Genomic DNA, 27639 nt, shown 5'->3' with positions numbered 1-27639 from the left:
TGTTCTCAGTTTTATTAGCATATAACTGTGCATAATGTGTTCTGATTATTCTTTTTGTTTCTTCTGGTTTTTCTGTGATTTCATCTTGTTCATTTGGCTCTATTTTACTGATTTGATTTTTTTGCTCCCTTTTATTATTTTTAAAATTTTAGTATTTTATTTTTCCTCAGTTACACATAAAAAAAATTTTTGACATTTGTTTTTAAAACTTTGAGTTTCAGATTCTCCCCCTTCTTCCTTGCCCTCCCCTCCCCGTTGAGAAGGCAAGCAATTTGATATAGGCTATATACATGTGTAGTTGAAGCAGCTCACAACTCCACCAACAGTGCATTAATATCTCATTTTCCCCATATCCCCTCCAACATTTGTCATTTACCTTTTCTATCCTATTAGCCAGTCTAATAGGTATGAGATAGTACCTCAGATTATTTTAATTTGCATTTCTCCAACAGTAGTGAGAGTATTTTTTCCTATGGCTATAGATAACTGTGACTACTTCATTTGAAAACTGATCATAATTTTTGATCATTTATCAATTGGGGAATGGCTCTTATTTTTATAAGTTTGACTCAGTTCTCTATATGATTGTATAATGTCTGAGAAATGAGGCTTTTATCAGAGAAACTTGCTTCAAATTTTTTTCCCAGTTACTATTGCTAACTGTATTTCCCTCCATCCTATCTCCCCTTTTATTCTATTCTCTCTCTCTCTTCACCCTGTCCCTCCTCAAAAGTGTTTTGCTTTTGAGTACCCCCTCCTCTAATCTGCCTTCCCTTCTATCATCCCCACCTCCCCTTATCACCTTCCCCTCCCACTTTCCTGTAGAGTAAGATAGATTTCTATATCTAACTGAGTGTTATTCTCTCTTTGAGCCAATCTGATGAGAGTAAGGCTCACTTACTCCCCATTACGTCCCCCCTGACTTCCCCTCTACTATAAAAGCTTTTTCGTTCTTCTTTTATGTGAGATAATTTACCCCATTCTACTGCTCCCCTTCTTTCTCCCAGTGTGTTCTTCTCTTACCCCTTAAATTTATTTTTGCAATATCATCCCTTCATATTCAACTCACACCTGTGCCCTCTGTCTATATACTGCTCTAACTGCTCTAATAATGAGAAAGGTCTTATGAGTTACAAGTATCATCCTCCCATGTAGTAATGTAAATAGTTTAACCTTATTAAGTCCCTTATGATCTCTCATTTCATTTCACCTTTTTATGCTTCTCTTGAGTCTTGTATTTTAAAGTAAAATTTTCTATTCAGCTCTGGTCTTTTCATCAAGAATGCTTGAAAGTCCTCTATTTCAATGAATGTCCCTTTTTTCACCTAAAGGATTATACTCAGTTTTGCTCAGTAGGTGGTTCTTGGTTGTAATCCTACCTCCTTTGCCCTCCAGAATATCATATTCCAAGCCTCAGATTCTTTAGTGTAGAAGCTGCTAAATCTTGTGTTATCCTGACTGTGGCTCCACAATACTTGAATTGTTTCTTTCTGGCTGCTTGCCATATTTTCTCCTTGACCTAGGAACTCTGGAATTTGATTATAATATTCTTGGCAGTTTTCCTTTTGGGATCTCCTTCAGGAGATGATCAGTGGATTTTTTCAATTTCTATTTTACCCTCTGGTTCTAGAATATCAAGGCAGCTTTTCTTTCTTGAAAGATGATGTCTAGGCTCTTTTTTTGATCATGGCTTTCAGGAAGTCCAGTAATTTTTAAATTATCTCTCCTATATTTATTCTCCAGGTCCATTGTTTTTCCAACGAGATATTTTACATTGTCTTCTATTTTTTCATTCTTTTTTTTATTGTTTCTTGTTTTCTCATAAAGTCATTAGCTTCTATTTGCTCCATACTAATTTTTAAGGAATTATTTTCTTCAGTGAGCTTTTGTACCTCCTTTTTCATTTGGCCAATTCTGCTTTTTTTTAAATTAGATTTTTTTTATTTTTAGTTTACAACACCCAGTTCTACATGTTCTTGAGTTTCAAATTTTGTTCCCTTCCCTCCCCTCCCCTCTTCCCCCCAAGACAGCATGTAGTCTGATATAGATTCTATATATACCTTCGCATTGAACTTATTTATACGATAGTCAAGTTGTAAAGAAGAGCTATGACCAATGGAGTGAATCATGAGACAGAAGAAACAAAACCAAAAAAGAAGAGAAAAAAAAGAGAGTAAATAGTGTGCCTGCTTTTTAAGGCATTCTTCTCCTTACTGGCTTTTTGGACCTCTTTTGCCATTTGGCCTAGTCTGTTTTTTAAGATGTTATTTTCTTCAGTACTTTTTTGTGTCTCCTTTACCAAGCTGTTGACTTGTTTTTCATTATGTTCTTGCATCACTTTCATTTCTTTTCCCAATTTTTCCTCTACCTCTCTTACTTGATTTTCAAAATCCTTTTTGAGCTCTCCCATGGCCTGAGACCAATTCATATTTTTCTTGGAGGCTTTGGATGTCGGAGCTTTCACTTGTCTTCTTCTGAGTGTGTGCTTTGAGCTTCCTTATCACCATAGTAACTTTCTATAATTAGTCTTTTTTCCATTGTTTGCTCATTTCCTAGCCTATTTAACTCTTTGTTAAAGTAAGACTCTGCTTCCTTAGTGGAGGCTGCACTGTGCCAAGCTTCAGGGGTTTTGTGCAGCTGTTTTCAGAGATACTTCTAGGGCCCTGTAAGTTTTCAGTTCTTGTAAGGTGGTATGAGCTAAGGTATTTACTACTCTCCTGGCCTGTGCTCTGGTCTGTGAGCAACCACAAGTACTTTTTTCTGCCCTGGTTCTATGAGGAGGGTCCCCTATCCACTGTGGTTACAAGCTTTGCTACCCTAGTGTTCCTCCTCACCCTGGGACTGCCACCCAGGACTGCAACTGGGATCTGAATATAGGCAGAGCAACAGAGTCCTGCCTCAGTGCTAGCAAAAAAGACCCCAGTAATCTCTTTCTGACCAGTTGTTCAACCCCCTTTCCATCTGTGGGCTGAGAGCTCTGGAAGCAGCCACTGCTACTGACATTGCTGATTCAATCACTCCCAAGACCTGCTCCTGGTTTGCCATGGCTGGGGCTGTGCTGGCATGGCTTGTACTGGACTGCACTCCACTCTCAGGTGCACCAGACCTTTCTTGCCCACCTTCTAAGTTGTCCTTGGTGTCTGTGGGCTGAGAGGTCTGGAAACCACCGTTGTTGCTAGGGATTCAGTTGCCTGAGGCCTGCTCTGGGTTTGTTGGGGCCTGCTCTCCACTGGTGTGGACTGTGCTCCTCTCTCACTCTGGTGCAACTGACCTTTCCTGTTGACCTTTCAAGTTGTCTTGGGCTGGAAATTTGTTTCATTCCAACTTTTTGTGGATTTTGCTAATCTGGAATTTGTTTCGAGTCATTTTTTAAAGGTATTTGGAAGGTTTGGGGGGAGAGCTCAGCCTTTACTCCAACCTCTCTGCTTCCTTTTAAATCAGATTAGCTAAAGGTTCATCATTTTCATTGGTGTTTTCAAAGAACCACCTTTTAGTTTTTATTATTTCTATGTTTTTTGTTTCCAGTTTATTTGTTCTCTAATTTCTAATACCTCCTCTTTTGTGCTTATTTTAAATTGGGTTGTTTGTTGGCTTTCTAATAATTTTTTTAAAATGCAAGTTCTGTTCTCTTCTATTTTGTTAATGTATGTTTGTAAGAATATGATTTTTTTTTCTGAGGACTACTTTAGCATACCAGGGATTTTGGCATGCTGATTCATCATTACAGTTTTCTTTTACAAAGTTATTGTTTCTCTGATTTGTTCTTTGCCATCATATTGTTTAGGATTTCATTGTTATGTCTCCACTTGGGCCTGTAATATTTGTTTGTAGTGCTTGATCATTAAGGTCTATAAAGGATGTATTAACTATTTTTCCCATTTTACATTCGTTTTCACTACCTCTCCACCAGTTGTGAACTGATCCAGCCATTCTGGAGAGCAATTTGGAACTATACCTCGAAGGGCTATAAAAGTGTGCATACCCTTTGACCTTGCAATACCACTTCTAGGGCTATATCCCAAAGAGATTATACAAGTTGGAAAGGAATTCATATGTACAAAAATATTTGTAGCAGCTCTTTTTGTGGTGGCAAAGAATTGGAAATCAAGGGGATGCCCATCAATTGGGGAATAGCTAAACAAATTGTGGTATATGAATGTAATGGAATATTATTGTGCTATAAGAAATGAGGAGCAGACAGACTTCATTATAACCTGAAATCACTTATGTGAACTGATGCTGAGTGAGGGGAGCAGAACCAGGAGATCATTATACACAATTACAGACACACAGTATCTATAAGGACTAACTTTGATAGACTTGACTCCTCTCATCAATGCAAGTTTCAAAGACAGCTCCAAAAGACTCATGATGGAAAAAGCTATGCACATCCACAGAAAGAATTATGGAGTCTGAATGTGGATTGAGGCAAACTTTTTGCTCTCTTTCTTTTTTCCTTCTTTTTTGGTTTTGTTTCTCCTTTTTCATGATTCATTCCATTGGTTTTAATTCTTCTTTACAACTGAACTACTATGTAAATAAGTTCAATGTGAAGGTATATGTAGAACCTACATTGGATTACATGCCATCTTGGGAGGTAGCGGGGAGGAGAGGGAGGGAGAGAAAGTTTGGGTTCCAAAAACTTGTGGAACTGAGTGCTGTAAACTAAAAATAAAAAATAAATTTATAAAAAAAAAGTACCTCTCCACCCTGGCATATGGTCAGTGTTTGTAAAAGTTCCACGTGCTTCTGAGAAATATTTATATTCTTTTGCTGTCCCATTTTGAAGATGCCATAATTCTTTTCATTCTAGTTTCTCTGGGGATTTGTTCGGTTCCACATTTTCTCTTTTGTATTATATTTCTGTTAGAATTATCTGAAACTGAGAGATATTGATTGAAATTTCTTATCACCTTGTGTTACTATCTATGTCTTCTTGTAGCTCAGATGTTTCTTTTATGAATTTGGATGCAAAGGCATTTGGAGGATGTAAGTTTATTACTGATACTGGTTTGCTATTGATGGTTCCTTTCAGCCTAATATAGTTTCCTTGTTTATCCCTTTTTATTTTTTGAATGTTTTTGCTTTGTCACATAGCGTGATTACAACTTCTATTTTTTTGATTCACTTGATGCATAGTAAATTTTGTTCCATTCCTTCAGTTTTATTTTGTGAATGTTTTTTGTCTCTGTATTTCTTTTAAGCCCCATATTGTAGGGTTTCATTTTGTTTTCTTATCCAGTCTGTCACACTTTCTTGTTTTATTGGATTGTTTAATCCATTCACATTTAAAGTATTGAGAGTCAGGTTTATATTTCCCCTATTAGCCTCTAATTTTTTTTTCCATTAGAATTTTACCCACTCTCTTATACTATAAATGCAGTACAGTGCTCCTTCAGTTACTTTAACTTATAATCTTTTTAAAGGTTTCCCTGTTCCCACTGAATCTCTTCCTTGCACTTTTAATCCCTTCCTTAAATTTTTGCTTATAGTTTTTAGTTTTGCTTATTAGTCCCTTTTTCTCTCCTGCTTTCGTATGGTTATAAAATTCTTCCCTCCTTTTTCCTCTCAGTCAAGTAGATTCCTCCTTGTTCTCCTTCCTCTACGAGTCCTTTTCATTAGTTCTTAGTATTTCATTTTTTGTGCACCCCTTTCCAAAAATAATCTCTCTTAATCTCTTTTCTGTCCTCATGTAATCAGAATTTCCAAGATAATCCGTTATAGGCTCTCTTTTCTAACCGATTTCTGCCACTCCCTTCTAGAGATGGCTTTCTCTTTTCCATTGTGCCACAGTCCCAGAACAATGCCAGTTTTTGCAGGTGTCAGATGCTTACCATTTCCCCCCTACCCATTTTCCTCAAAATCTCCATGGATCCATGTTTTCCTACTCTCCCCAGGTACTAGTTGTCTCCTTAAATATATAGAATTTGAGAGTCTCCTATAAACTCATTTACTCGATTTTGCATGGAAATTGCCTTCTTGTTTCTCTTCTTTTTTCTCTGTATTCTGTTCCACTGCCCTCTGCTGATGCAAAATGAAGAGGCTGCTCTGGACTTTAGCACTAGCCTCTGAACTTGGCACTGCATCCATGCTTCTCAAATAAACAGCTAAATAGACATGTATGATTGAAGCAGAGAACATTCTGTTTGTTGTGTGCCTGTCTTTGTGGAGCATGCTTACTGTCTGATACAGGTTTCTGCTGTGTAGGAGTTCAACCAGAATGGCATAGGAAGAGTGCTAAGAAGGAAGGGCTATGGACCACTGGGATTAGGGTGGACTTTCTGGGGGTGGTAGTCCTGGAATTAGGCTTTAAAGCAGGAATTCTTAACCTGTGGTCTGTTGAACTTGCTCTTTCAAAAAAAAAGTTTGTAATTATATTCCACTATAATCAGTTTTCTTTGTATAACCTTACGTAGTTTAAAAACATTGCTCTGAGAAGAGGTCTATAGGCTTCACCAAACTGCCAAAGGCTTTGGGGGTGTGGGTGGTAAGAACTCCTGCTTTAAAAGATGGGTAGGTATTCATTAGGGAAAAGCAGAGTCCATTTCAGGAATAGAAAATTGTATGAACAAAGGCACGCCTGAAAATGTGAGTAGTTTCAACTTTTGTCACTAGATAACAAGGGAGGTTGTGAAGGATTTTGAACAGAGGAGAGATCATGTATACATATAAAAGGAAGATTATTTTGACAGTGGTGAGAAAGATGAGTTAGAGGAGTTAGAGTAAGGGTGAGAAAACCCAGTTCTGCTGGGTCTTTGAGGAACAGCAACCAGTTTTACACAAATAAGATTCTAGGTATATGATGCCCTATTTTGTCAAAGGATAAAGAAGGAAGGTGGTACAATTTTTTGCTTAGTTTTCTGGTCACTACATTTGTTTATCCAGAAGAAAACAAATTTGACTACAGATATTCATTTAATTAAGGAATATTAGCACAGTTTAGCACAGTGTTTGGCATATAGTACATGCTTAAGAAACATGTTTTCATTCATTCAGCAAGATACATAATTAATTATAGTGCACAGTAAATGCACTAAAAGGTATGAAGGTAGGTGCTTTATGAGTTTGGAGTGGGGGAGGTTGTTACCATTTTAGGGTAGGGGCTCTTAAGAAAAGATTCATGGATAAAGTGGCATTTGAAACATTATTGCTTCCAAAATGTTGATCCAGGACTACTTTGTGATAAGAGCCAAAGTTTTAAGGTACTTTATAGTTTGGGAGGATTCAATCTTGGGCTTTTCTTAGCTGCTCAGTTCTTGAATCCTGCTTAGAGTTGTAGGAAGGAGTAGTGATTCCTCTGTCTCAGACTGAGGCTGCTGAACTTTCATTTATTTATTTAGTTCATTCACCAGATGCTAATTAAGTTGTGCCAGGTGCTGTGGGAGATACAAAGTTTACCCTTTTGAAGATCATGGTCTGGTAGGAGGATAGGACACAAGGGGAAGATAACTACAATATATTACAATACATTATAGATAACCTCAGAGAAGTATAAAAGAAAGGGGACAGAGGTTTTACTCTGGTAACAGTGGGTAAAAAAAGTTGGATTCAAGACTTTCTTATAGAGTACCTTTCTTACAGGTGGAAAGTCCATGGTTAAATAAAAAAGGAATTGTGGGATGTAACAATAGTTCATATTTATATTTCCCTATGTGTGGCCAAGTCATTTAACTTCTCTGAGCCTCAGTTTCCTTATCTGTAAAATGGGATAATAATACTTATGCTGCCTACCTCACAGGACTGTTGTGACTAAAATACCTGTCAACCTTAAAATCCTATCAAATGCAAGTTTTGTTCTTACGAGGATGTGTCAGATGATGGGAACTCATTACCCTGGAAGCTCTTGGCCCTACTTTTTGTGCATGGCAGATCCTGAGGAAAGTGATGGCAACATAGTCCTAAGGTTTGTTTCCAGCACTTTAACCAGGTAGACTGTGGAAAATAAGGTTCACACTTCAAAGCAAATGATTCCTGTGGGTAACACTGATCTCAGCAGGTCAGTGCTCTGCCTCCGTCATTAGCATATTGTGATCTTCATTTTAGTCTGTCTTGGCTTCATTGTTTCTTCTTGTGGTACTGTAACCAAATCCTCACCTGTGCGCAGCTGATGGACAGTGCAGTAGATTGTAAGCAAGAAGCCACATGGTGACCACCTTCTAACAGGCCAATTCCAAGGAACAGTTTTATGAAGAAGGGAGATGAAAGAAAAGAAAAAAGATCCAGAGGATAGCACACTGAGTTTCAGAAAATTCAACAGGTAGAAAGTCTGTGGTTAAGTAAATAAGAATTTGGGAGATATCGTAATACCTAACAATAGCTCATATTGATATGTCCCTTTCACAGGTGCTTTCCTCACAACACTCCTGTAAGGCAGGGAATGTAAGGAGTGGTATTCTCATTTTACAGATGAGAAACCTGGGACTTGGTGACTTGCTCAAGGCCCCACTAGAACCAGTCTTCTGCCGCTGAGCCAGGACCCATGCTCGTTTCCTATCTGCTACACAACACTGCCCCCCAGAGGCTCTGAGTACCTCTGACATTCAGGGGCCCCAGTCTTAATTAATGGTCAATCAGTCCATCCAGCTGAGTGAGTATTCTAAAGCTCTGACAGTGACACCAAGGGGTGTGTATAACGTTTAGTATCAGTAAATAGTGAGATTTACCCCCTCCTCCACTAATCATGCCCAATACTATTTAAAAACTTTGTCATCATTTGTTATTAGAAATGCTACCCCCCCAATTTTATAATATTTTCCTTCTGAAGGGGCAGTGTCTTGCCAGTACATATACAAACAGGAAGCAGATTCCCATTTCTGTCTGCTAGTAAAGCCTAAAGTTTAAAAATAAGATTGTAAAATGTCCAGGTTAAGATTATTAAATAGTAAAATAGCTACTAAGGGGTTTAAAGGCAGAGATTGGGGGGGGGTTAGTTTTTTGTTTTTGTATTTTAAATGAGTTCTTACAACATAGTAATGTTCTGTTATTTAGCCATTCCCCAATCAATGGACATCTACTTTGTTTCTGATTCTTAGCTGTCAGATATAGTGCAGATATAAATATTTCGGTGTATATGAGGACTTTCTTCTTATCGATGGCTGCCTTGAGGTACAAAACCCAATAACAGAATCTCTGGTTCAAAGGATATGGATATTCTAGTCACTTTATTTACATAATTCCAAACTGCTTTCTAAAATGGTTGTACCATTCACCGCTCCTCCAAAAATGCAATAATATATCTATCATTTCACAACTTCTCCAACTGTCGCCATTTTGGGGGTTGTTTTTTGCCAGTTTGCATCTGTGAGGTGAACTAGTGACTTCTTTGGGCAACTTCAACTCTTTCTTTGCTTTCAGAAAAGATTGTAGGGAACAGAATATTCTTCAGAATGCTTAAGCAGATGAGTTGTATATTCGCAAATAAAGACAAGCTTAAATATTCTATCCTATTTGCTTGGACCAAATCTGGTCTCTTCAATTTTTTGCTGATGTTATTGCATTGACTTATAAAGTAGAATTTTTTGAAATACACTTAGAAAGTTCTATATGTCAAATATAAAAGAAATATAATATTTTGACATTCTTTTAAAGAAAGAAGACAACTATATGAACAGAAGTAGGCATTACTACTCCCTTTGTAATCAACTCCACATGATTGAGGCCCTGGGGGGAAAAGGATGAAAATGACAGTCTCTGATAGTAAGTATTCTAGGGTTAGATCGTAGAAAGGAGATACAGCATGGACATGAATAATCCTAATACCAGGTAGAATGTGGTAGGGACAAAAGAAAGGCAGAGATAAAATGCTCTTGGAAAATTTGAAATGAGAGAGATTATTAAACTTTGGGGTAGGGGATGAGGATCAGGCAAATCTTTGTGGAGGAAGGCCATACATGTTTCTGGTCCTTGAAAGAGAAGGATTTCAATAGATGATGATGGGGAGGGTGTGCATTCCAGGCTTGGGAGATTGTGTATACCAATGCACAGAGATAATAGGGTGAGATCAGGAAATAAGTAATCATTTAATTTGGCTTGAAGATACAGGGAGTAATGTGAAATAAATCTGTAAAGGTAATATTTCACTATTGTGCTTATCATTCTGTAGTAGTGCAGTCTTACTGTGTTTGATACCGTATTATTGAGGAAGCTTGGTATGGTGGAAAGACCACCGGGTTTAGAATCAAAGGGACCTTGGTCTGATTCCCAGCTCTACTACATACTGTTGTTACACTGGGTAAATCATTTCATCTCCTTGGGCTTCAGTTTCTTTAGCTGTAAAAATGAAAGAGTTAGATTGAATATGACCTCTGATTTCTCTTCAGGTTCTAAATCTGTAATCTTATTGGTCTCCTTTTTTTCACTTTTGGGAGTGGCTTATACTTTTGTCTGTTTATGTTTACATCCCCAGCACTAGTATTAAGATGTCTTCTGGTTTTGGTTAGAATTGTCTGGGTAACCTATAAAGATTCCTTCTTACTTTGTGATAACGTTCTATGTGATAGTGTTTCATAGGCATCCAAGTTACAGGTTCATCCCCTTTTCTCAAAGGAGAATAATCCCCAAATGCTTTTTACTTGTTGTATAAATAAGTAGATAGTCAGTAGGCAGTTCTGTGACATAGTGGATAGAACATTGGACTTGGAATCAGGACAACCTGAGCTCCAATCCTGCATCAAATATTTACTAAAAGTATGATGCTGGGCACGTCACTTAACTTCTGTCAGCCTCAGTAATACTTGAGGTAATATTTACCTCAAGAGTTGTTGTGAGGATCAAATGAGATAATATTTGTTAAGTTCTTTGCAAATCTTAAGGCACTACATAAATACTGTTTTATTAATATTATCACCATCATCATTAATGCTTTGAAAGTAGTTGAACTCAATCAGTCTGAAAAAGAGTGAGGCAGTTATTCTTGGCCCTCAAGTGTAATTGCCTTCCTATTGAGGAATAGCTGCAGTTGTGCTATGACACAGTAATTTCCCAATGCTTTTTTTATTTTATATTTAGAAACACATTCTCTGTTCCCTCCTCCTCTTTCTCTTTCTATGGAACAATTGTGCAACCTTTTTTCTTGCTGGCACAGTAATAGCAGGATTTCTGTATTTAGTCTTTGGAAGAATAACTCTTCTGTGGGATTGGTACCCTTCTAACTTTGTGCTTCTAACAATTTTCTTCTTTAGGCTTTCTTGACTAAAGTCTAAAATACTTACCCACTCAACTCTGATGTCTCCTTTCCTGTCTTTAGAACTGAGCATGCAGAATCCAGAGGGCGGATCAGATTCAGCGACCTCCGTGGCACTACGTACATCAGCGTCTGCTCAGGCCCCAGTTGTTCAGCCTGTGGCAGCCTCCCAGCAGGTAACATAACCATGTTTGTGTTCAACTTCAAAAATGAAACCACTGTTGATTCTGGCTCATGTTTTTATTCTTTAAGTATTTAAAATTTTCGAATGACAGAAAAGTGTCTAAATTTTTCTGAATTGACTTATGCTTGTTCTGTATATATGTAGGCCATTATTTTCCCTTCCTCATCCCCTCCAAATCTAGTTATGCAGAGAGAACTTTTAGCAAGAGAATGCAAACTAAAATTGAAATGGAGAACAATTATGAAAAGAATGAATAAAACTTGTCTTTAATTTAAAAAAAAAGTTATATAAAGAGTTTCAGAGTAAATGTATTTTTATCAGTCAGTCAGTAACCATTTATTAAGAACCTAGGTAACGTGCTTAAACTTGGGGACACAGATAGATCAAAGATAAACTCTTCCCTCTAGGAGCTTATGATCTGTGAGAGACATAACATGCAAATAACTACATACAAACAAGCTGTATACAGGATAAATGGGAGATAATCAGCAGAAGGAAGGCACTAATATTAAGGAAGAGTGAGAAAAGCTTTCTGTTGAAAGTAAGATTTCAGCAGGGATTTGAAGGAAGCCAAGAAGCGAGATGAGGAAGGAAAACATTCCAGGCATGGGGAAAAGCCAGTGAAAATTTTATATAATTATTTTTCACAATAAACATATACATTTTTCCTTCCAAAGAGATATTATTTTAAGGAATCAGTATATAATATTTAGGACAATGCATTGGTTTAAATTATTGAAATAGCTATAGTTTTGCCTTCATTGGACTACATTACCTTACTCTGTAATTATTTATTAGAATAAAAAGGAGAAATAATAAATCAACCACTTTAGAAGGGATTTTCTAGAAGCTGAATTATAAGAACAATTCAACCTGCTTTGTCATTTGTATGCTTTTCATTCAGTTACAAATGGAACAAAATCTTTGGAAATTATTGTTGTAAATTGAAAATGACAAAATTGGGAAGGGAGTTTGATATGAGAAATTCCAAATTAAGAGCCACTTTGAGATTATGGCAAGAAGTAAAGTTAAAATTAGGCTTGTTTTATATCAGGCCTGCACAACATATGGCCTGTGGATTGCCAAAGCATTTCAGGTGACCCTTGAAAAACATAGGGTTGCCACTTAGAACACTCCTGTTTGTCACATGACCCATGGCAACCAGCCATTGTCAGTCCATCTCTAGTCTAACCTGTCTGCAGCCTTAAGAAGTTTAGCCTATTTTAACTTTGGCCCCTACCTACTGCCAAGTTGTGCAAGTCTGTTTTACATACTTGAGTCATTTAGGAATGTAAGATGGTGAATTGGGACTATATGACAACAGAAGCTCAGGTAGGGAAGTATCAGGCACACTCTTCCAGTGATGTAGAAGGGTCAATTACCTATGATTGTTGTGTTGTGTATGCCAAAGGGAGTTGCTGTTTAGTTGTTTTCAGTCAAGTCCAACTCTTCATGGCCCCTTTTTGGGGTTTTCTTGGCAAAGAAACTGGAGTGGTTTGCCATTTCTATCTCCAGCTCACTTTACAGATGAGGAAACTGAGGCAGAGTTAAGTGACTTGCCCAAGGTCACAGAACTAGTAAGTGTCTGAGGCCAGATTTGAACTCAAGTCTTTCTGATTTTGGGTCTGGCACTCTATCCACTGTGCCACCTAACTGCCCAACAGCAACAGGGAAGGATCAAATATACTCTTTTGGTGACATAGCAGGGTCAGTTATCTAAGCGTGTTGTGTTGTATGTGAAAAAAGAAGATGAGACCTTAAAAATATCCCTTGATCTCAAGATCAAGGTGAACATAAGACAAGCCAAATTTAAAATTTTCATGCATGCTTTTAATTTCTTTTAAAGTATAAGAAGCATTAACTTATTTTAAGTATGGGCAGACATTTCTCTACAACTCTAAGTTGCAGAAAAGATACAGGCCTGCATTGGTAGAGGGAGTTTATTCACCTCAGAGTTCCCTATATCAATGGACTCATAAGTCTAACCCCTTTCCCTATCTCTATGGGGAGCCAAATATTTGAGCAGATGTCATGTGGAAGAGAGATTAGATTTTTCAAATAAAAAAAATGAAAGCAAAGAGGCAAATTTAAGTTTTGGATGTAAGGATATGTAAGGATAATGTAAGGATAAAGTTCCTAGCAAATGAGCTATCTAATAGCTGCCTCTGTGCATAATAGCATCCCCTTCTCTGGAGGTCTTCTAGTCTCAATAGTTGCTGGAGTGTATCGTAGAGGGGTATCTTACGCAAGTATCATGCAAGTATGATTCTGTGATTTAATAAAAAGACAGCTATATTCTCAGAAGACATAGGTTATAGACCTGGGACAGCTGGTGGCACAGTGAATAGAGTGTTGGGCCTGGAATCAGGAAGGCGAGTTCAAATCTGGTGTCAGACACTTTACTAGTTATATGATCCTGGACAAGTCTCAAGTCTGGGTTCACCTCAACTGTAAAATGGGGATACTAATAGCACTTACCTTACAGTGTTGTTTGTTGTGAGGATCAAATGAGATAATATTTGTTTTTAAAAAAACCACTTAGTATAATACCTGGCACATAGTAAGTGAAGTATAAATGCTTATTCTCTTCCCTTCAAGCTTGCTAGTAAGATCTCTGTCACTATACAAGCTTTGTGATTTTGTGCAAGTTATTTCAGCCTTTTGGGCCTTCCTCAAACTGAAAGGATTAGGTAAACTGATCTCTAAGATCCTTTCCAGCCATATAATTCTATGTCAGTTGTACTGCCCTGTAGATCAGAGGTGTCAAACTCAGGGCCCACAGGCCCACAAACCTCCCAAGTATAGCCCAAACCAGATTAAAATATAATTGAGAAATGTTTGACAAAATAAATAAAAATATGATACAAACATAGATAATGTTAGTTTGTGGTTTTCTAAATCAGCATGTAGCAGCACGGGTTTGTTTTTATTTGAGTTTGACACCACTGCTTTAGATTATGGTAGTGCCAGTTCACTGCCTTGTCTTGGTGGAGAGGCTTGCGTAGCTCAATGAAACGATGAGCAAAATGGACAGGTCATAGTGGATAGTTCTGACTAAAGGTGATCCACTAGAGAAGGAAATGGCAAACCACTCTAGTATCTTTGCCAAGAAAACTCCTTGGACAATACTAAAATGATAAAAGAGATGACATCAGAATATGAACCCCTCAGGTTGGAAGGTATCCAGTATGCTACTGGGGAAGAGTAGAGGTCAGGTATAAATAGCTCCGGTACTAAAGAGGCAGCTGGGTCAAAGCCAAAAGTAAGCTCAGCTGCGCATATGTCCAATACTATAAAGATCAATATTGTATAGGAACTTAAAATGTAAGATCTATGAGCCAGGGTAAGATGGATATGGTCAAACAGGAGGTAGAAAGATTGAACATTGACATGTTGGGTGTCAGTGAACTTAAACAGGAATGGGTGAATTTAATTCAGGTGATCATTACATATACTACTGTGGGCAAGAATCTCTTAAAAGAAATTTAGAAGCCCTCAGTCAATAGAAGAGTGAGAAAAGCAGTATTGGGTAGTATCTCAAAAATGACAGAATCATATCTGTTTGACTCTAAGAAAAACCATTCAACATCACAGTAATACAAGTCTATACTCTAACCACTGATGCTGAAGAGGCCAAAGTTGATCAGTTCTATGAAGACCTACAACATATTCTGGAAATAGCACCAAAAAAAAAAAAAGATGTCACAATCCTCGTGGGGGGATTGGAATGCTAAAGTGGGAAATCAAAAAGATAATTAAAATAACGGGCAAATTTGTCCTTGGAGTACAAAATGAAGCAGGGCAGAGACTAATAGAATTTTGTCAAGATAACTTGCTGGTTATTGCAGATGCTCTTTTTCAACAACCCAAAAAGTGACTACACATGGACATCACCAGATGCTTAATATAGAAATCAGATAAATTATATATTTTGCAGCCAAAGATTAAAACAAAGATCTGGAACTGACTGTGGCCCAGATCATGAGTTCTTATTACAAAATTCCAGTTTAGACTAAAGAAATTGTATAGGTATGACCTAAATATCATACTTTACGAATATGGAGTGGAAGTGATGAGTAGATTTGAGGGATTAGATCTGGTAGGTAGAATGCCTGAAGAACCGTAGACAGAGACTCTCAATATTGTACAGGAAGCAGCAACAAAAAACATTCCAAAGAAAAGAGCAACCAAGCACAATGGTAGTCTGATCAGGCTTTGTAAATAGCTGAGGAAAGAAGGAAAATGAAAAGGTGAAGTAAGGGAAAGATGTGCCCAACTGAATGCAGAATTCCAGAGAACAGAAAGGAGAGATGAGGTTTTCTTAAGCGAGTAATGCAAACAAATAAAAGAAAACAATACAATGGGAGAGAAAATTAGATGTATCAAGGGAATGTTTCATGCAAAAATGGACATGATAAAAGACAAAAGTAGTAGAAACTTAACAGAATCAGAAGAGATTAAGAAGAGGTGGCAAGAATACACCAAAGAACTGTACAAGAAGTGATGGGATTCCAGCTGAGATATTTAAAACCGAAAAAGATGTTGCTGTCAAAGTGCTGCACTCAGTATGCCTGCAGATTTGGAAAACTGAACACTGGCCACTGGATTGGAGAAGATCAGTTTACATCCTAATCCTAAAGAAGGGCAATGCCAAAGAATGTTCAAATTACCAAACAATTGTTCTTATTTCACATGCCAGCAAAGTTATGCTTAAGATTCTGCAAGCTAAGCTTCAGCAACATGTGAACCGAAAATTACCAAAAGTGCAGGCTGGTTTTTGAAGAGTCAAATCTGGACAGCATGTTGATGCATAGGCCCTCATGCCCTCATGCATGGACCATCACAGTAGCCTTCTGGTTGGTGTCCCTCAAGGTGTTGCCTTAAGGCTCTCCTCATTCCAGTTTATCTTCCACTCAGCTATCAAATTTATCTTTCCAAATTTCAGGCCCATATTTGTTACTTCTTTTTTTACCCCCCTTTCTTCCTTCCTTTCTTTCCTTCCTTTCCTTCCTTCCTTCTTTGCTTCCTTCCATGACTTGCCCAGGGTCACACAGCTCGTAAGTATCTGAGGCTAGATTTGAACTTAGTCCTCTCACCCTAGCGTCGGCACTCTATCCACTGTGCCACCTAGCTGCCCTCACTCCTCTTTTCAATAAACTCTGTTGCCTCCTTGTTACCTCTAGGATCAAATATAAAATTCTCTGTTTGGCTTTCAAAGCCCTTCACAAACTGGTACTCTTTTACCTTTCTAATCGTCTTGTACCTTACTCCCCTCCAAAAACTCTGCAATCCAGTAACACTGGCCCCCTTGCTGTTCCTCTCACAAAACATTCTCTTCTCTCAGCGTTTTCACTGGCTATCCCTCATGTTTGGATTTCCTCTTTCCTTATCTCCACCTCCTGGCTTCCCTGAGTCTCAACTAAGGAGGCGTATCCTGGAGGTAAGGGGGAGCCACTGGAGTTTATTCTCCTTAATCTGGGTGCCTTCCCTCTAAGATTATCTCTAATTTATTCTTATGTATCTTTTTTGTACATAATTGTTTGCAAAGTCTCCCCCATCAGACTGGGAAGCAGAGAATTTCGGGAATGGGAATTGGGAGATAGACTGTCGTGTACAAGGAACAGAAAGGAAGGGGCAGCTAAGTGGTGCAGTGAGCAGAGCACTGGCCCTGGAGTCAGGAGGACCTGAGTTCAAATCCGGCCTCAGACACTTGACACATGTACTGGCTGTGTGACCTTGGGTAAGTTACTTAATCCCAATTTCCCCCTCAAAAAAAATTAAAAAAATAAAATTATAATTAAGCATCAACATTTGTTGAATTTATGTTATGCCTTAAGTAAGTACAGAGTTCTAAGTGCTATGTAGGATATATAAAAGAAATCGAGGATAAAATTCCTTCAAGTTAACAATTTAATCAGAAAAATTCTTTGGGGCAGTTAGGTGGTGCAGTGAGTAGAGCACTGGCCCTGGAGTTAGGAGGACCTGAGTTCAAATCTGGCCTCAGACACTTGACACATGTACTAGCTGTGTGACCTTGGGCAAGTCACTTAACCCCAACTGCCCTGCCCCCCTCCAAAAACCAAACAAACAAAAACAAGGAACAGAAAGAAGACCAGAGCTGCTGAATTGAAGAGTACATGGAGGGGAGTCAGTCTGTAAACATTTATTAAGTGCCTGCTAAGTGCCAGGCACTTAATCCCTAGCTAAGTGCTAGGGATACAAAGAAAGGTAAAAGATATGTCCCTGTCCTCAAGGAGTTCATAATCTAATGGGTGAAGATGACACATAAAAAGAAGATAGAAGGTGGGAGGATTGTGGAAGGGATCAGTAACCCTGTGTTTTGGTGAATAATGAAGTCCAGTAGGAATAAAGTGTAAGAAAACTGGAAAAGTAGGGAAGACCCAGGTTCTGTTTGATTTTGAAAGCCAAACAGGATTTTTTTATTTGGTCCTGGAAGTAATGAGGAACCACTGGAGTTTATCAAATAGGGGAGTGAGAGACCTGTATTTTAGGAAGATCAGTTTGACATCTGAGTAGGGAATAGACTGAAATGGCAAGAGACTTGATACAGAGAGACCAACCAGAAATCTATTGCAGTACTCCAGGTGTGAGGGTATGAGGACCTGCATCAAAGGAGAGAAGGCTTATATAAGGAGATGTTATAAAGGTAGAAATGACAAGACTTGACCACTGATTTGATAATAGTTAGTGTGGGTGGTTGAGGATGACACCTAGGTTGTGAGCTCCGATGACTAGGAGGAGGATGGTATCCATGACTATCTAGAGAAGTTAGGAAGAGGAGAAGGTTTGGGGTGGGGGAAGATGAATTCGGTTTGGACATGTTGAATTTAAAGTATCTACGAGACATTCAATTTATGATTTGTAAAAGATGGAGATGTGAGACTAGAGTTTGGGAGAGAGGTTAGGGCTGGACATGTAGATCTGAGAGTCATTTGCATAGAGATGATAATTAAAACCATGGGAGTGAATATGATCACCAAGTGGAATAATATACAGAGAGAAGATAACAGGGCTCAGGACAAAGCCTTATGGGACCCCCACTGTTAATGGGCTTGATGTGATGAAGATCAGCAAAGGAGACAGGGAAGGTATGGTCAGACAGGTAGGAGAACTAAGAGAGATTAGTGTTAGGCAAATCTAGAGAAAATAGAGTATTTGGGAGAAGAGGGTGATAGCATCAAAGGCTGCAGAGAGGTGAAGAAGAATGAGGATTGAGAAAAGGCTATTAGATTTGGCAACTAAGGGATCATTAGAAACTTTGGACAGAAGTTTCATTTGAATGAAGAGGTCAAAAGCTAGGCCCCAAAGTGTTAAGGAAAGGAAATGGAGGCTCCTATTATAGAAGGATTTCCATGAGATTTAGCCATAAAAGGGAGAAGAGATATTGGATGATAAACCAGTGAAGATGGATAGATCAAATAAGAGGTTTTTTTGAGGATTGGGGGAGACATGGGCTTGTTTGTAGGTACTATGGAAGTAGCCAGCAGACAGAGAAACTGAAGATTAGTGAGAGAGTAGGGATGACATAGGGAGCACTCTGCTTGAGGAGATGGGATGGAGTAGGATCACTTGTGCATTTGCCAAGGCAAATTCCTCTTCATGGAAAATGGGTCAAGAAGAGGTAGTGGCAGGAGGCATCTACGGGATATGAAATGGGGAACAAAGGGGAAGAGGGAACCCTCATATCAATGAAATATGAGGCAAGTTTCCCAGTCTGGTGTAAGCAAAAGATCACTGGGTTTGGAGTTCAAGGACACATGTTGAAGTCCTGTTTATTCTGCTTTCTAGCTGTGTGACTTAGATGACAATTCACCTTTCAGCTTCTATTTTCTCATCCATAAAATGAAAGGAGTTGGACTGAATGATTTCTGTACGCCCATCTTGTTCTAAGTCTGATTCTGTGGGATGTTGTCTTGCCTAGTCTCCTGTTGCATAATCCCCTTTCATTTACTCTGTAGCCCAACTGCCTTTTGGCTGATCTTTTACTCTGCTGCCAAGGTCATCTCTTTTACTCATGGCTTTGATCCTGAGTCATGTTGCTTCCCAAGGCAGCCCACTACACCCTTGAGTAAGTTTTTTGGAGACCCAGTAGTGCCTTCTCATCTCTACTGCAGAACATGGCCAAATTCTCACTCTCCTTTATTGCCATTTACCAGGATGCCAAAACCACATTATTTCTCTCACAACCTCTCCCTTATACTCCAACTCCTCTTTCCAGTGTTCACTCCTTAAGTATAAATTATGTTATCCTTTTCCATGACTGAATCTTTTTCGTAGTCTCTTCCTTCCATCGTTCAAAACAATTCCTGAAATCTTATTTTCCCAATTAAGTAGAAGTGAGGTGCGTTGTATTCTATTTATTTTTTGTTCTATCTTGCATGAGGTTCCCAAAGTGAGCAATATTGCCCCTGCAGGGTGCTGGAATGATTGATGGGGAGCCGTAATAGCCTCAGGTGCAGTTGAGGGGTATTAAATAAAAATAAGGGTGTGGTAGAAGCATAAGGAAAGAATACAGGATAAAATTTGGAAAACCATTCATACATGTTTTGTCTGTTGTGTAATAGAATTAAAGTTGTAGTGATTACATTATGTTTCAAATAAACACACAAATTGCATGTTATACCCATCAGTGGTCAAGTCTGCCACCAGGTCTTAACAAGCAGGTGTTGGCAGGTGAGTTTTGGGAAATCCATCATGCATTGGCAGGAATATGTGCATGTAATGACTTGTTTACAATACGATACTATACAGTTACATGGTGCAATATTGTGTCATCAAAATTTCAATGCAGGAAAAAACCCCACAAATTTGCAATAAATTATTAAATTTAAGATATGTCATTAAATATGTATATATATATATATATATATATATTTAGATGATGCAAATTTCAAAAACAAAACTGTTTAAGGGTTAAAGAAAGTAGATTTCCAGAGGGGCGCTGAGTAATTTTTTTTTAAAATAAGTTTGGGAACCTCTGATCTAGGCAGTAAGTCTTTGAGACTTATAATACTCTAGATCAGACTCAGCCACAAAACTCCCAAGTGCAAAATTCTGAAGTGGGTAATTGGGAAATGTTTAACAAAATAAAAACACAGTAAGACACAGATAGTGTTAATTTGTGGTTTTCTAAGTGAATATGCAGCCTGCAGGGAGTTTCCATTTGAGTTTGATACCACCACTGCTCTAGGCTTAGTGTAGGGCTCTGCACACAGTGCATAGTTAATAACGCAATTAAAGTTATTGACTAATTTTCCTGTAGGGGAAATCCCTATCTGCTTGTGTAATTCCCATGATTCATTTTCCATTTGTCTGATTGTTTATACATTATGTAAATATTAATGTATTAAATGTTTTGCTCTTGTACAATTGGTACAGTTGAAAAAGGAATTTAGATTTCTCCACATCAGTATTAATTATCTTAGGCTCTAAAATTTTATGGTGCATGTACTATGTCAATTTAATCTGCATTTTGTGATACAGTTTTATTTTTTTTCCTTTTACTTGTCCATCTGTCCTTCCTTTAATTCATTCAGCAATTACTTATTGATATGCAAGTACATTGTGTGTGCTAGATATAAGACAAATTTGATTCCTTTATGGAGTTTATAATCTAATATGAAAGAATGCATACACAAATATGCCATATTATATAGTGAATGGAAAACAATCATAGACCATGTAATATATTTGTATATGTGTATACACACACACACACATGTGAGGCCCAAGTTGTGAAGGACTTTGAAAGCCAAACAGAAGATTTTGTATTTGATCCTAGAAGTAACAGGGAGCCACTGGAGTGTATTGAATAGGGGAGGGACAATATTCAGACGTGCTCCTTAGGAAGAACAGTTTGTCAGCTGAGTAGAAGGTCGCTGCAGTGGGGAGACTCTTGAGGCAGAGAGACCAACCAGAAAGCTATTGTAGTTGTCCACGAGTGAGGGAATGAGGGCCTTCACCAGGGCAGTGTTAGTATCAGAGGAAAGAAGGGGACATTTATGAGAGATGTTAGGGAAATCATGCAAGGTTAGAAGAAAGAAAGATCATTTCTGATTGGAATAATAAAGGAATACTTTATGAAGGAGGTAGTGTTTGAGCTGGTCCTGAAGAACAGAAGTAGTATTTTAAAAGCCAGAGATCACGGAGAGGAGAGGTCCTTGCCTCAACCTTTCTCCCAGCTTTAACCGATCATTTCAGGCCTGGCCAACTCTTTGTGACCTCATTTGGAGTTTTCTTGGCAAAGATACTGTAGTGGTTTGCCATTTCTTTCTCCAGCTCATTTTACAGATGAGGAAACTGAGGCAAACAGGCTTAGATGATTTGCATAGGGTCACACAGCTGAGGCCAAATTTGAACTCACAAAGATGAATCTTCTGGACTCTCGACCTGGCACTCTATCCACTTCACCTCCTTGCTCCCCCAATCTTCCACATAGCTGTAAAAGTAATTTTCTTAAAGTATAACTATGTTACTCTACATCTTAAATAAACTTAACTGACTCCCTCTTACATCTAGGATCCAATGTAAACTCTTCTGGCATTTTAAGCCTCTCACAACTTCACCAAATCACAGAATTTGAGAGTTGGAAGGGATATTAGCAGCCTTGTAGTCCAGCCCATACACAAAAAGAATCTCCATTTTTGGTATCCAAAAAGTTTAGTCTCAGCTTAAAGACCTTCAGAAGGACTAAGCCCCAACTTTACCTTTCCAGCTACAAATTATACAAATTGTAATCCTTCATGTACTTGACATAGGGTCCAGCCAAACTGCCCTTCCTTCTCCTCACCCATGCCACTACATCTCCAGTCTCTGACTTTTCACTCTCTGTCCCCCATACCTGAAATGGGCTCTTTTCTGTATGTCTAGTTTGCTTCAAGACCCAGCTCAAGTGCTCCCTTCTTTGTGAAAGCTATTCCTGATCCCTACAACTGCTTGTGCTGTTCCTTCCTGCAGATTACCTTGTATTTGTTTTGTATTTATTTTTATGGGTTATCTCCCTTGATAAGAATATAAACTTCTTGAGGGCAGAAGCTGTTTCACTTCTGTCTTTGTATCTCCAGCACCCCCAGTATCTAGCACTATCCCTATTACATTATATAGTTGGTGTTTAATAAATGCTTGTTGATTCCAGGCTTAGGAAGTGGCATTAACAAAGACAGAGGACAGAAAAACAGTCCATTTTGGCTGGAACATAGTGTATGTGGAAGGGAGTAGTAGGAAATAATGCCAGAAAGATATGAAAGGCATAGGGGTCAGGATAAAGTAAAGAATTAGAACTCTTTTCAGCAGGGAATAGAAATTCAGTAGGGAACCACTGAAATTTTGAGCTAATAAGGAACATGGCCAAAGCAACTCTAAACTGTAGGGCAACTAGGAAGAAAATTTGTTTGACAGAAATGTAGAGAATGGGTTGGAGTGGGGAGAAAGTGGTGGTAAGGAGATTTGTTAGGAAGCTTTTGTTTTAGTCCTAATTTCACAGGTTGTTGGCAGCAGGAATGTTCCTTTTAGGAGATCTATTGAAGAAGTACAGCAGGACTTGTTAAATGATTTGTATGTGGGAAGTGGAGACGGGAGAGAGGAGCTTAAAAAAAACCCAGCCACTAAAATTTTGAGTATTGGGGACAAGGTGATGGTGTCCTTGACAGAAACAGAAGTCAGAAAGAATTGATTTTTAGGGAAAGATGATAAAATTCTGATTGGAACATGTTGAGTTTGAGGTGTTGCCTGCTCTGTGTGTATGTTTAAAGATGGTGATAGTGGCTTTTAGTGTTTGCAGGTGGTTTCATTAGTCTAGAATATATATATATATATGTGTATATATACACATCATCTTCCAGCTATTTGAATTACTGGATTGGGGTGAGGCCAGGGAAATATAATGCACTTAATCCAAAAGAGTTAGTGACAAAAACCGTTTGTACTTGGCTTTGGGATTTTGAGTATGGGTTTGGCTGATTGGGAATTTGCAGTACTCAAAACAAAATACTGAAGCCACACTGGGAGCGTTGGATTTAGGATTCATTTTACCGGTAGGTATTCTCTCCTTGCTCAGCTCACCTCTCAGAGATGAAAGCAGATAGCATTCTCTCTCCAGACTGGTGTATAGCTTCAGGCAGATTGTTTTACCTTCCTGCTTGAATCTGCACACTCACTTGTCTGCCTGCCTCTGCCTGTCTCTCTGTCTCTGTCTGTCTGTCTCTCTCTCTCTGTGTCTCTGTCTGTCTCTCTCTCTCTCTTTCTCTTTATGTCTCTCATATATGCCCTGGGTTTAAGGCAGGGAAATACAGATCTCCTCATAGTTTGTAAGCTTCATTTTACACACACAACTTGGCGAAGGAATTAAATATAAAGCAATGTTCAGCAGAAAGCTGTATTTTCCTGGTACATATAGCAGTGGGATAATAGGACCAGAGATTTGGAGCTGGAAGGAGGAGAGCTTAGAGATTGGTCATTGTGTCCAATCTCATTTTACAGATGAGGAAGTGGAGACTCAGAGTGATTAAGTGACTTTCCCAGGATTAGACAGAAAGTGAGTGCCTAGGGTGAGATTTGAATCCAGGTCTTCCTGGCTCAAAGTCCAACACACTGGCATCTTTCCTGTAACTTTGATCTGGACTTTAGCATTAAATTCTGACATTATTTAAATATTTTCTTCCCTTTATGGCACATCTTAAATTTTTTACCCAAAAAGTTGTTCCGGAAGCTACAGATAATTTTTTTTAATTTCCATTCTGTTTCTCTGGGAGGCTTAGAGAAGAACCAAGGGAAGATGGCCTTATATATAGCCTTTGCTTTGTTGTTAATCTGATATCCTTTATAATCAGATTGAGAATATACTCTAATACTTGAAAAGATCCTTGATTTTGTTAGTTGGGATACTTTCTCCCTTGATACCGTTTGCATCCTACATCTCAGTAGACAGTGTCATGCTGTAGCCCCAAATCATCATCTAGTATCCAGTTTTGTGGTGCTAAGCCTCTCAAAACCTAACCATACTGGTCATTGGATGACAGTCTGTCACCTGACCCATACTATTTGAAGCCTTTCTATCTTGCTTAGTGACTCCAGGAAGTTTGTTAATCATACATTAGCAGTTCCAAAGGGTATAATGGGAAAGGTAGGCCGATCAGTGGGACATTGGGGTGGGGGCATGGTTGGAGTATATGGAAATTAGGAAGTAGGAATAGTCTAAAAGCTTATTAGAACACTATTCCCCTGTACAGTAAGTATTGCCCTTCTCCTTTCCCAAGAGCAGCTTTAAAGGAATTACTCTGTCATTGAAAAGAGTCTTGTGATTTACTTGTAAAATGTTGTATCCTGAAGAGAGAGACCTGGTCTGGTAATCAGGAAGCCTGAGTTCTGTTTTCTGGTTCTTTCACTCCCTAGCTGTGTGATCACTGGGGTGAGTCATCTCTCCTCTCTGTGTCTCAGTTTGTTTATCTGTAAAACAAAGAGCCTGGTGTCTAAGGTCCCGTCCAATTCTCCCTTTCTGTGTTGAAATGAGCTGGGCTTCTCCAGCTCACCTGGTATGGCATGCACATAGACTTTGGTTAAAGCCCCAGTAGAGGGAAAACTCTATAGCATCTTCCCAACCAGAAGTAACCACATCAACATAACAGGATAAGTGTCTGGGATAGAATTGATCTCTAGTTTTCCCATTCTCTTTCCTTTTTCTCTGCCTACCTTTGTTCTCATCCTTTTCATAGTCATACACTTGATAATAATACAGAGAATTGTGACCAATCTATGGTTCTGGTGATGGTACCATGGACTCCCTAATGGTGGCATTGAGAGGTGGAGGAAAGAGAAGAAATATTCAAAGCATATACTGTCCCTGTTATTTAATATTTTTTAAAGTATTGCTTATTGTTGAATCACAGAATATGGTAGAGCTGAAAGGAATCTTATAGATTATCTAAGCCAATTCTTTATTTTAAAGATGAGGAAACAGAGGCAGGGCCATAGAGGTCAAATGACTTGGTCAAAGTCAGACAGTCAAGCCAGCCAGACTAATCATTTCTAGTAGCAGCCATCTCTTCTGGCCTTTGGCTTTTTCCATCTTTGCTGTTAAGGGATCCAGCAGTATGAGATCATGCTTCCGTTGTACAACCTTGGGGATTTATTATCTGGCCTTCAGCCCAAAAGGACACCACCTTTCAACTACTTTATGTTCCCCCTCTATCTGGGCTCATGTATGGATAGTGACTCTAGTAGTATCCTGTGGGCTCTTAACTCACGTCATTGCAACAGGGAAAAGGTAGTTACTTTGAAATGGTTGTAACTTTGTCCCTTCAGAGGAGATACCAGTAAGGCAATCAGAGGTTTCATCAGAGCTTCGTTGAAAGCAGTTACTCCCCACTTTCTCCACTGGTTATAGGCCAAGGTATCTGTTTCTTTTCTGGATATACAAGTTCTCTTTTTGGTTTTATTTTCTACTGAGCTTTATATATGTGTAGACCCAGTGGATATATGGGAAGCATGTTTCTCATCTCATATGTTTCTCATCCCTTCTGTACATGAAAAACCTGTGATGATCTCCTCCCCTTGCACATGCCAGGATAATTAAGCCACTTATTGTTTGAAGGAAATAGGTCTATCATAGTGTTGTGCTCTTTACCATTGGTATCATCAGATTAGATAGTTTTAGCCTAAAATATCAGAAATTGTTATAAAGAAAATTATGTTGTCCATGATCCAAGTATTTAATATTCATTCCAGGTACAACCTGTTCAGCATGTCTATCCAACCCAGGTCCAATATGTGGAAGGAGGAGATACTGTCTACACTAATGGAGCCATGTAAGTGAGTCTTTTCTTTTCAAAAATGCATGTTGTCCATGCTTTTGCATGAGATTTCTTAGTGTTTATGATCATGGTGATATTGAATAACAGTGATGGAGCTGCAAAACTAAAGCCATAGCTTGGAGAAGATGCCTCTTGTAGCTTTCATGTAGGCATGGTGTGGCTTTGGTGGCAACTGCTAAGACACAGCATCATACTTCATGGCACTTTGGTGGCATCTTAAAAAGTATGATTTTATGAGATTATAGTGAAGATCCATACCTAAAAGCTGGAAATAACTCCCAATCTATCTTAGCCACATTGCTACCAAACTTGTTAAAAAAAAATTGATAGCTTTTATCTTTGTATCACCTTCCTTCCTCAATATATTCCTCCCCACCCCTACCCAGAGACTTCTATCAGAGACTTTAAGGGAAAGAGTAAAAAAACAGTATTGCAAAACTCACCAGTATATCAACCAAGTCTGACATATGTGCAGTATTTCATACTCATAGTCCCCCTCCAATGTAAAGAAGAAAGAGGAAGTTGCATTCTAGTATCTATCTCTTCTTCAGGGCCTATCTTCATTATCATAATTATTCAATGTTCAGTTGCTCTTTCCATTTACATTGCTGTAGTTGATGTATATATTGTTTTCCTGGTTCTGTCTACTGTGTTTTGTATTATATAAGCCTTCCTATGCTTCCTAAAATTCTTATCAATTCTTTTTTACATTCATGTATCGCAGTTTGTTTAGGTATGTTTCAATAGATGGGCATTAATGAAATTTTACTTAACTTCTTTTGCAGTTGAGATTACATAATCATTCGGTATATAAATTCTAATTCCTTTAATTAATTAATAAGTTCTAATTCCTTTAACAGACGAACTGCCTATTCCTACAACACTGAAGCTCAGATTTATGCCCCTAGCAGTGCTGCTTCCTACTTTGAGTCACCAGGAGGTGGAGCTCAGGTGACTACCGTGGCATCCTCTCCATCAGCCATTCCTTCTCACAGTATGGTGGGCATCACCATGGACGTTGGGGGGAGTCAGATCATCTCCAGCTCGGGAGCCTATCTCATTCATGGGGGGATGGATAACACTAGACATTCTCTGTCCCATACTTCACGTTCATCTCCAGCAACGGTATGTACTGTAGCTTGGTGGGACCAGGTATTCCTGCTGAGTCACTAGAAATAATTACATTCTGGACTAGACTGCTCAATGGAGGTGATAGTATTTTGAGTTGTTTGAAGCTGGGCTGAATTAGGAATTATGTTAATACAGGTAGGCCTTTATTCCCTTAAGAAATAAACCTACTCTTCTTTGTTTGTAAAGCAAGCTATTACTCGCTTTAAAACTCTAACTTCTCAAGTGTTTTTAAGTTCTTGATTCTATGTACCCTTTTTCTCCTTCATGTATTTTTAAGTCCTGTTCAAAACAAAAAGTTTCTTACTTGCTCATGT

The 27639-nt window shown here is 38.5% G+C and overlaps 1 protein-coding gene across 5 annotated transcripts in view; it reads left to right on the top strand.

The window, feature by feature from the left end:
- RFX2 (regulatory factor X2) overlaps positions 1–27639 on the top strand; it is a 161996-nt gene that overhangs the window by 77034 nt on the left and 57323 nt on the right. For 2 of the 5 annotated variants that reach the window (XM_036760426.1, XM_036760440.1), the window contains exons 2-4: positions 11246–11358; positions 26109–26188; positions 27055–27319. In XM_036760426.1, coding sequence (XP_036616321.1) covers positions 11254–11358; positions 26109–26188; positions 27055–27319 — 450 coding nt within the window. In that variant the 5' untranslated portion in view covers positions 11246–11253. Of the gene's footprint in view, positions 1–11203; positions 11359–26108; positions 26189–27054; positions 27320–27639 lie in introns of those variants that run through there. The other 3 variants (XM_036760434.1, XM_036760419.1, XM_036760449.1) reach the window with 2 other exon arrangements.

This window comes from Trichosurus vulpecula, chromosome 1 (genome assembly GCF_011100635.1).
Source record: "Trichosurus vulpecula isolate mTriVul1 chromosome 1, mTriVul1.pri, whole genome shotgun sequence".
Lineage (NCBI taxonomy): Eukaryota > Metazoa > Chordata > Mammalia > Diprotodontia > Phalangeridae > Trichosurus > Trichosurus vulpecula.
Note: the sequence above shows the minus strand (reverse complement) of the source record. Positions and strands in the feature narration are given on the sequence as shown.